General features: G+C 40.8%; 1 protein-coding gene across 2 annotated transcripts; it reads right to left on the reverse strand.

Annotated features, from left to right (window-relative positions):
* Positions 1 to 990: 990 nt before the first annotated feature.
* On the reverse strand, positions 991 to 9,376 carry LOC146309229 (uncharacterized). 2 transcript variants are annotated; one of them, XM_084745049.1, is made up of 6 exons: positions 9,259 to 9,376; positions 7,600 to 7,783; positions 7,150 to 7,253; positions 2,669 to 5,419; positions 1,450 to 1,658; positions 991 to 1,358 (listed from the first exon to the last, which is right to left on the reverse strand). In XM_084745049.1, the coding sequence occupies exons 2-6, from the start codon at positions 7,781 to 7,783 to the stop codon at positions 1,265 to 1,267; spliced, it is 3,342 nt and encodes a 1,113-aa protein (XP_084601175.1). In that variant the 5' UTR covers positions 9,259 to 9,376; the 3' UTR covers positions 991 to 1,264. The 2 variants fall into 2 exon arrangements, with proteins under 2 accessions (XP_084601175.1, XP_084601176.1); XM_084745050.1 differs by lacking the exon at positions 9,259 to 9,376 and adding an exon at positions 8,852 to 9,197.
* Positions 9,377 to 9,933: the final 557 nt, after the last annotated feature.

Raw genomic sequence — 9,933 nt, forward strand, 5'->3', positions numbered from 1 at the left:
TGGTACAAAATTCATATCTATGTAGTACTATACATACAAGTATACACAGAATAGCTGCCGTTTTTTACAAAATGAAGCTGAAACAGAAAATGTTCAAGAATGCTAATTAATATACAACCCCAATTTGCGAAAAGTTGGGATGTCGTGTTTATTAACAACAGATTGGAATGAATTTGATGCCTGCAACACATTTCAGAAAAGTTGGGACAGGGGCAGCAAACAACTGGGAAAGCTTGAAACATTCAGCAGGTAAACAAGTGAACATTTCTTAACACAAAACTGCAAGGAATTTAGGGATCTACAATCCATAATATCATAAAAAAATTCTGAGAATCCAGACGAATCTCTGCATGTAAGGAGCAAGGCCGAAAACCGACACTGAATGACTGTGACCTTTGACCCCTTGGGGTCTGCATTAAAAAAAAAAAAACATATTTGTATTAAGGACACTACATTGGCTCAGGGACACTTTGGAAGGCGTTTGACAGTAAACAGTTTGTCATTGCATCTACATATGCAAGGTAAGACTCTACCATTCAAACTGAAAGGCACGTATCAACACATCACACAAATCTGAAACGGACTACAGAAAGTGGAACAGTATGTTGTGATCTGACAAGTCCACATTTCAGAAATCATGGATGCTAAAGAGGAAAAGGACCATCCAGATTCTTACCAGCAATAACTTCAAAAGCCAGCATCTGTCAAGGTATGGGAGTGTTTCAGTACCAATGGCATCATGGGTAACTGTCACATCTGTGAAGGCCCCATTCATGCTGAAAGGTACGTACAGGGTATGAAGCACCGTATGTTGCCATCCAGACAACGTCTTTTTCAGGGACATTCCTGCTTATTTCAGAAAACAACAGTGTGTCTTTGTGGTAAAAGAATTCAGACACTAAACAAAAAGTAAAAAAGTTTTTGCAAATCTTTGTATTCTGGTTTTATTTATGTTATCTTCCCAACTTTTTTGGAATTGAGATTATAATTAAAAAGACAATGGTGGTTGGTTAAATTTGTAATATATACAGTTTGAATCTATCTTTTCTTTAAAAAAAAAAAAAAAAGCAACAGTGTGGCTGGTTTGGAATTAAAATTAAAGTTAAAAAATTCAAATTTCTATATACATCATCATATATAATTTGCTCAAACATACAGCAGCAATAAAACCTGGAACTAATCATAATACAAATATAGTGCAAATGAGTCTAACCACAAAGATTTTTAAAAACGTAAAACTACAGACGAACTCCTCATATTGATTTTATTCTTTAGACTTGACTGGTGGCTCCATGATCCCGTGGGAGGTCAAGATGCTTGACAAGCGACTGAGATAAGTGGAATCTGGGTACCCATTCCTGAGGGAGACAAAAACAAGACCATTCATCTCAGTTACACAGAGCAGCGTGGCCTTCAGTTCTATAGCTCTGTTGAGACGCTCCCACTCACCCTGTTCTGCCTCCTTGTAGGCTGGTCTTGTGTGGGATACAGTCCCAGGTGACTCTGCCCACTGTGTCTTTGCCCGTCACTGTGAAGGTGAGTCCCTTATGGAAGGCTCTCTCCAGCCTTGGCAGCAGCTTCCTGGCCGTCTCATTGTCAGGGAGGAAGGCTTCAAACGTTCCCCCTTGAAATGGTTTTCCTGGAGAAGGGTGTCCCTCCTTTTGAGACAAATCAAAGACACAGTCGTACACAAAGTCTCAAAAGCTAAAAGCTAAATGTTGTTATTAAATAGACAGTTCACTCCATAATCCAAAATACATGTTTTTCCTCTTACCTGTACTTGTCTGGTTGTATATGTCACATTAACATTTACCTTTACCTTTAATGATTTATGGGAGTTTAGTTTTTCAATCTTTTTTTGGTTCTTTGAGGCACACATCTCTATAGCTGTTATCTCCAAAATTCAGCAACTCACACCAAAACAATCTAGCTGGATAAACAGCACTACTGGTAAGAGGAGAAATATGTATTTTTGATTCTGGGGTGAACTTTTGGGCTAAATGTCTGTTGACATTGGGTGAGAGTCTGCTACAACTTGGAAAATTGTACCTATAAATAAATTCTCTGTAATAAATGCCTTACATGGAATAATACCATTTTCTATTAAGTAATATCAAGTAAAACATTTGAGAAACATTGATGATCCACTGAAATTGGTGTACAAATACCAGTAAAATGATCAATCCTGACTCCCACCCATTTTCGCTCTGTCTCCAAGCAATAGTTAAGCAAGCTTGGTACCTTGGTCAGCTTTTTGCTTTGCTGTTTCCTGTATTCAGATATGTTATGTGCTAGGCTCGTCTCTGTTGAAAATAAAGTTAGTTAGTTATCTAGTTAATCTACATCCATCATTATGTACATAATTTTGCAAACATTAGCTAGTTCGGTAGCATTTTGCTAACATTAGTTAACTTTAATGTGACTTATGTAATTTTTACAGGGAAAGGAGAAAGTTGACTGAGGTAACAAGCTTTCCCAATTGTTATTGAAGGACAGAGCACAAAGGTGCGGGGTTTCGAAGGGTGAATTAAGTAGCCATTGTTTTGCCCATATAACTTATTGCCTCTTCCAGGATGAGAGATTAACAGATGCTTGAGTATATTCAGTGAAAAACTTCTATCAGAAGCAACAGTTATCAAAGAGAACATGTTTAAGATAAGCCCCTCACCTCTTGGATACCATCAGGAATGCAGTAGGTGATCTTTATAGCAGAGTTGCTCCTTTGACCTGGCACGCTGATGTTGTGTATTACAGAGTAGCTTATTTTGCCTCGGATGCCCCGTGGCGTTTGCTCTGTCTTGTGGCAAACTTTGCAGTGAACATGTACAGCATCCAGGCACTTTGAGCACAAGGTAGCCCCGCACTTAGTTCTTGTCAAATTCTCACTCTGCCCACACACACACATGCACCCCGGGCCGCCAAGACCTGACCTGGATTCCTCTGGGCTGTCCTGGATCTCACTGTGGCCTTGCTGTGGACTGTCCTTTTGGGTAGAATGTGTGGTTCTCTCTTTTTTATGAAGTGCCATGTCTTTATCAGACCCAACACCGTTCACGTGTCTTGCACTTTTTTCATTTCCCGTCTTAGAGTGATTGGCCAGCGTCTCAGTCTGCTGTCCATCCATCTCCACTGTCCCTACAATTTTCACTTTCTCCTTAATAACAGGGTCTTTCCTCACTAATGGTTGGCTAATAGATCCATTCACAAGCCCTGTCTCTTGGAGGTCACTTCTATGTTTTGTTCTCCTTTCCTGACTACTACCAGTCCCATCACCTTGGCTTGTTCGGCTCTCCTGCATCACCTGAGGATTTTTGTACCAACTTTGGTCTTCATTAGTTTGTAAAACTGTGGATGGATTCCAGTTGGAGGTAGAGGGGTCAGAGAAGTCCTGTTGTTCAGGGAATTGGGCTAAATCTCCAGAAAATACCTCTCGCAGTGTAGCACCTACCTGAGAACACAACTGCTTCGGACCGAGAAGAAATAAACTTGTCTTTAGAATCTGGATGGTAACCTTCTTGAAGCGGCTACGCACCTCAGCACAACAAGCCCGCAAGTTTTCATCTGCTGTGTCAGTGATACCCAGCTCCGACAAGCGCAATTCATGTACAGAGAAGTCTGCATTAACCGAATCAACCAGTTTCTGTAAATTTTGCTGGCATGAATTCACTTTGGATGAGTTTGCTCCTCTTAAGGTGACAATCAGATCAGCGCTACCCGCAGAGCGGCTCTCTTTCACCAGGACATCAGAGGTCATGTCGTCCACTCGGGTGCTGAAAGCTTCTTTTATGTGCTTCCATAGCACCGAGGAAATTGTAATCTCTGCAGTATAGACTTCTCGTTTTTCCCTCCCTGGCTGGTTACTGAAACTCGAGGACCTGACTCTGGTTCTGACTGCAGGCTTGGTAGAGTCGTCTTGACTCTTCTGACCCGTAACTTGGGCTTTCTGCTGAGGCGTTCCTGAGAAACTACTGGCTCGCTTCAAGGCAGATCCCGACCCAGGAGGAGGAAGTGGAGTACCTCCAGACAAACTGGACTGAGCTGTGCTGAGGGGGGATGTTAAACTCTTGGGTCGAGTATCAGTTAAATCTGAGTTCAAGGAGGTTTTATTCTGCATAGAAGCAGTTGAAAGCAAACCATCTCGACTCTTAAACAAAATGTCCCCTCCAGTGTTTTGGGCTCTGGAGAGTCTTTCACCAGCAACCTCTGCTGGTTCTGACAATACATCATGCCCTAACATCGGCCCAAGGCGTGTTTGCCTACTGGGAGATGAGAGCCCTCCTCGTGAGCTAAAGTCAATTGGCCGACTGCCTAATGCACCCAGACCTATGTCCTTAAACCGAGCAGCTAGTTTATACCTTCTGGCCCCTTCAGCTCTCCTCTCATCCTCCTCTGTCCTGAGCAGCTGATCACCCAGAGAACCAGCGATGGTGAGGGGGGATCTCTGCTCATCAGCATGTGCTGATGAACCTGAATCGTATGAGGGAAATCTAAGAAGACTGGCTACATCCTCTTTTTCCCCCCTAACTTCCCTGTAGTCAAGGAGAAACAGCTTGGCCTCAGAGACGTCACTACTGCTCCCGATAATGTAAATGTTTTTGTCATCTTCATCCAGGAGAACCTTGGGAAATCTGACACTTAAGTTCTCCTTCGTCCTTTGCAGTCCCCCTCTTGGGGACAGAATGCTCTTAGGGACTTGACCTCGACGGATTTTGGTCTCATTCTCTTGAAAAAATCTACTTAATGCTTTTCTTGCCAACTTCAAGCATTCCTGATCTTGACCATCATCCCCCACTCTTTTTGAAAGCTGCAGAAACAGACTAGTAAGCCCCTGACTTGTCATGTCCACAACTTCAACACCATACTGACTAATGATACGCTGGTATTCCTTTCTGCCGTGTTTCTGCAGATACTGGTACATGTCTGCATCCACAATTAGGGGGAAGTCCTCCTCTGGTGTGGTAGTATGGTCAGGAAGCTGCAGAGCTGTACCCTCTACCTGGCCAGTTTCTTCCCTGCCAGAATCACCAGGTGTCTGGTCTCTGTGTGAGCCTGCGTTGTGCTCATCAGAGGGCCTGACAACATCAGCCTTCTCTCTTTGTTCTTTTTGCTTCTTAGGTTTCCTGCTCTGATCCTCTGACTCTTGCAGATGAGGCTTCTCTGCTACCTGAACAGATGTGGAGCCACTGGAGGCAGATTGACCCGAGTCTTTGTTCTCGGCTGACTGTGAGCCTCCAGGATGGCCAAGCAGTTGTGCCAAGGCAGCCTGGACTTTGGAGTAGGCACCACGCAATGTGTACAATTCCACAGTAGCATCGTAGTGTATCTGGATATCAGGGTGGTTCTCATGAAGGCCCTCCAATGTCATTACTCCCCCAGGAAGCTGTCTGCAGTCGATTGTTGCTGATAAACTTAGGATGACCTATTAGGATGGAAGAGGAAAGACATTTATGTATTTTATAGTATATTCAGTATTTGTTGATATATTTCCAAACACTGTACATAGGCCTGTCATGATAACTACTTTTCTTGGAGGATAAATTGTCCCAGAAATAATTGCAATAAACAGTATGATTGTTATTGTTATATTAAGCAAAAACATTGCTCTTAATTAAATAATAATTTGGCACAGTTGTTTGTAGTCACAGGGTGGTTGTATTACCATTCTTTGTTGGTACTGTAATGTAATCTTTACTTCACCTGGTTGGGTGGAGTGCGTGTGTGTGTGTGTGTGTGTGTGTGTGTGTGTGTGTGTGTCTGTGTCTGTGTATGTGTATGTGGGTGGGTGGGTGCTGGAGTTGCCTAAGCCCTGCCCACAGTGAAACTCAAAGGCCGAGAGCAGATGACAAGAGGACAGGTGCAGTGCTTCGGCTCAGGCACTGTGAAAACATGCTCAGGTGCCGCACCTATGGCTAATAATGGTAAGGAAAACCCTGCTGTTTATTCTGGCATCGTGTTGGGTAAAATGTTGGTGACATTCTTATGTATACAAGCACACATATATAAACACAACTGGCAATACTGAGGTCAGCCAAAATAGGGTTTCTGCAGGCTTCAAAAAGTTAAATTTAAGTCTTTTTAAAACCTTTTTAAGGGCATTATTAACATAATTTAAGACCTATTTCATGTCTATGCGGGCATAAAACTAAGTTAATTCATCTCTTATCAGTTAATTGATATTAATTAATCTCTTAATGAAATCTGACAATCCAAATTTAAGTAAACCTTATCCTTTCCGCACTTTCCACACAGCATGGAGCAAACCAGGTGGGCTCTGATAAATTCTGACTGGCTGCATAGTTTGCATTAGTGATTATGTTTTACGTTTCCATGTTGGTTTCAGTTTTGTAATTGCTGCATTGTGATCAATACAAATTTTTCCCAAAAACACATTTAAGAGCAAGGCTGTAGTTAATGAAAAATTAACTTCATGATCCCCAATGGAAATTGTGTATAATCTTTTAACATAATCGAGTGATTTGTAATCTGAACTCTGAGAGGAGGAACAAGTTACAGAAAATAGTGAACATGACTCACAAAAACAGCAGTATGTATGATGAACTCTCAAGACAAAAAGCTGATATAGCTGATATGGTTATTAATGATTCTTCTCATCCATCACACAGTGAATTTGAACTTTTACCCTCAGGAAGACGTTACAGGTTATCAGTGGCAAATAGAAATATCTACAAGATATCCTTCTCCTCGAGTGCTGTCAAGGTAATAAATGAAATTCGGATGTGGTCGACTAGGATACAGGGTGGTGCTCATTACTCTGCCGCTGTAGATTAATGTGATACGGTGTATACTGTGGACTCCTGTATTGTGAGTTGAATTTCTATGAATGAGTGTGCTGAGATGATGTGTGTTGTTATTTCATCAATCGTATTTTTTATGACTGTGTACGTGCAGATGATGTACTGCTGTATGATTGCATATTGTATTTTTAGGACATATTTAATGGTGAAACTCAAAGCAATTTTCAAGTTGTGGACAATATAATTTTAATATTTATATTTGTATTTAAGACATTTTAAGGCCTTAATTTTTTTTTAACTTTTAGACCGTTTTAGGACCTCAAAATGATTGAGGTCATGTCCACGTAATAATGTTAATTATCACGACAGGTCTAAAGTACATAAACATACATACCTTGTCTGGGTCCAGGCTTTCACGGTGCTCAGTGACAGTGACTTTATACTTCCTCCCGTCCACGTCCAGAGTGTGTCGGCTGAGTTGAATAACTCTCTGTGCCACTGTGTGAGAGGGGTCACCACAGGGAAATCAATCTCCGTCAGTGAAGCATCCTGACTAAGCTCTTTTACTATTGGCTACTTCATTGACTTGCATGCCAACATTCCACTCAGCAGTGGCGACGGTCGACAGTGAAATACATCGCTGATACTTACTGCAAATTATTGCTGCTACATTTTTGAGTTAAAATTTATGAAGCATTTGCTGTTAATTGTGAAACCTGCATGGTATTGTGATGACATAGTTAATAAACACATCTCTGTAATAGAATCTAATAAGTATTCAGAAAAATCCCCCTCCCCTACATTTCAAATGCACAGACACGCACACGTCCCGACCCCCACTGACCTCTACTGTCCTCAAAGGTGATGAGGGCAGAGACAGGCGGTGCCTTGTCGATGGTGACAGAGTCTATTTCTCCTCCTCCATTCCTGGATCTCAGGAAGTGGATAAGGAGCTTGTCTTTCAGCCTGTTATCCTCAATGTCTGTGGGCAGACCGCTCACCCGCACAGTCCTGCCCGCCTCTGCCATCTGCTGGGAGAAAGAAACACAATCACTGCTGGGAAGGACAAAATTCAAAGGAGTAACTGCAAGACAGCGACATAAAAATGACCTGATTCTGCACAAACGGTGAGCATTAATGAACATCGGCAGGATGATGAAAAAAAGCTAAAACACAACATCTCCTCATGAAGCTGTTAATGCTCCTTTATCAGGCATTCAAAGACCCCACCCTTAAATAAGATGGGAGACATATTTGATAACACAACACCCTCTATTGGGGGTTACTAGGACATTACATCAACAAAACTCAAAAACTTCCATTTCAGGTGCTGTCACCAATGAGACTTTTTTTTTTTTTAATTAAGTGTGAATCTCAAATGTATTAATAGTCCTGACATTTTACCCAAAGGTCTGGGTACGCCTCACACAAACTGCAACTTCAGCAGATCTGACATACTGTCCTCAACATGTTCTGAACGAGAGAAAAAAAGTCTATATGATCCTATCAAAAATGCCTTCTCTAGTGCATCCTTTATAACATTAAAAAAAACCCTCAGAGATCCAAGTAGTGGTTCAACATCACCCTGTTAGTACATTTGAATAAAAGGCAAATTAAGTTGGCACTAATCCATAGAAATGTTGGCATAGGTTAACATAAATTAAAGCAAAATTACATAAATATCCTTGAAAACAGCACTTTTGTTTTAGTTTCATCATATCCATGACTGCCAAATTGGCACCTCAATGTTTTCTTAAGGAATATTAAATGATAAAAACATTTCACTACAAACATATTGCAGAAAGAACAAAAAAACAAAGGTAATTTTGATCCACTTATGCATCTAAGGGTCGCGTATTTCCTTCTGCACGTGCACTGTACTGCATCCAGCTGTGTCTCCTGTATGACAGTCTCTGGTTGATTGCGGACAGCAGACAAGAAGACATGCATACATCAATTTAACTCTCTTAAGGTCGTAAATGTTGGGATTTCTCTCTTGCTTCAGTTCATATCCCCTCGTACATCACAGATAAAGAGTAAATAAAATGTGCAGATTGTGACAGATGTTGAAGTTACCGCCCCTTCTTCCTCCTTACCTTCAGTTTGCTGCTAACGAGTTGGCGAAAAATAAACTGCAGCAAAACCAGCACTTCTTTATCAACTAGATGATTTCACAAACACAATAGATGTGCATAATGATTGTAGCGCTTCTATCATGGTGGATTATAAACTCTACTGCATTAATCTGCAGCGTTTCCTGGAAGTTAAGCGCAACATGTTGAGTGTTTACTGCGACAGGATGTCAACAGCTGCATGTAGAAGCGAGGAGGAAAGGCACACTGCGGAGCTCAGAGTCAAGGAAGTGAAAACAACCAGATAAATCTTAACTGATAATCCGCCTTATAACGCACTATCGACGGATCTCCTGTTTGCGTCCGACGCTGTTGCTAAATATCTGTCACCGGATATCTGAATACATTTAAGACGCGTGGTGATTACTGACCTTACACAGGTTTCACGGCAGATTATCGATATCTTTCACAACCCGTCACACTTTTCAAATCCTGGAAGAAAAGTGAAACTAACTAACTAATCTGTCAAGTCCGCGCCAGGGGGCGACCAAGTGCCGTCTCACCATGACGTACTGTACGTATGATGTATGTTTCAGGTATCTTTGAGTAAAACCGTGCAAAGAAATACAATGCAACATTTCACAAACTAAATAAATCAGAAATATTTTATTGATCCTCTAGAGGAACATTAGAGTTGCTCAAATTCAAGAATTAGAGTATGTTAAGCAGTGAGAAAATATGAGGAAAAAAGAAAAATAAATAAAACGATGTAAACACAGCATTATACTACACAATGTAACTATAAAACATAGAAAATAAAGAATATGTTTTAAAAAAAAAATGTGTACGACCTTATATGACAGTGTGCATAAACGAACAAATCAGAGTATTAGTTATGTGTACATGTAGTATTGTGTTTGTGTATATTATTATTATTATTATTATTATTATTATTATTATTATTATTATTATTATTACAAAGAAGAAGGAGTCGCAAGCAAAATGTTGTCATATTTCAGATGTCTTTGAGTTGACAAACGTCTCAGATGGTCTCATAAATAACTGTTCAAGCTCAAAGAAGTAAAACTGTGATGCAATATTTTACA

Source organism: Lutjanus erythropterus, chromosome 19, assembly GCF_056507025.1.
Source record: "Lutjanus erythropterus isolate fLutEry1 chromosome 19, fLutEry1.hap2, whole genome shotgun sequence".
In the NCBI taxonomy this organism is placed as follows: Eukaryota; Metazoa; Chordata; class Actinopteri; order Lutjaniformes; family Lutjanidae; genus Lutjanus; species Lutjanus erythropterus.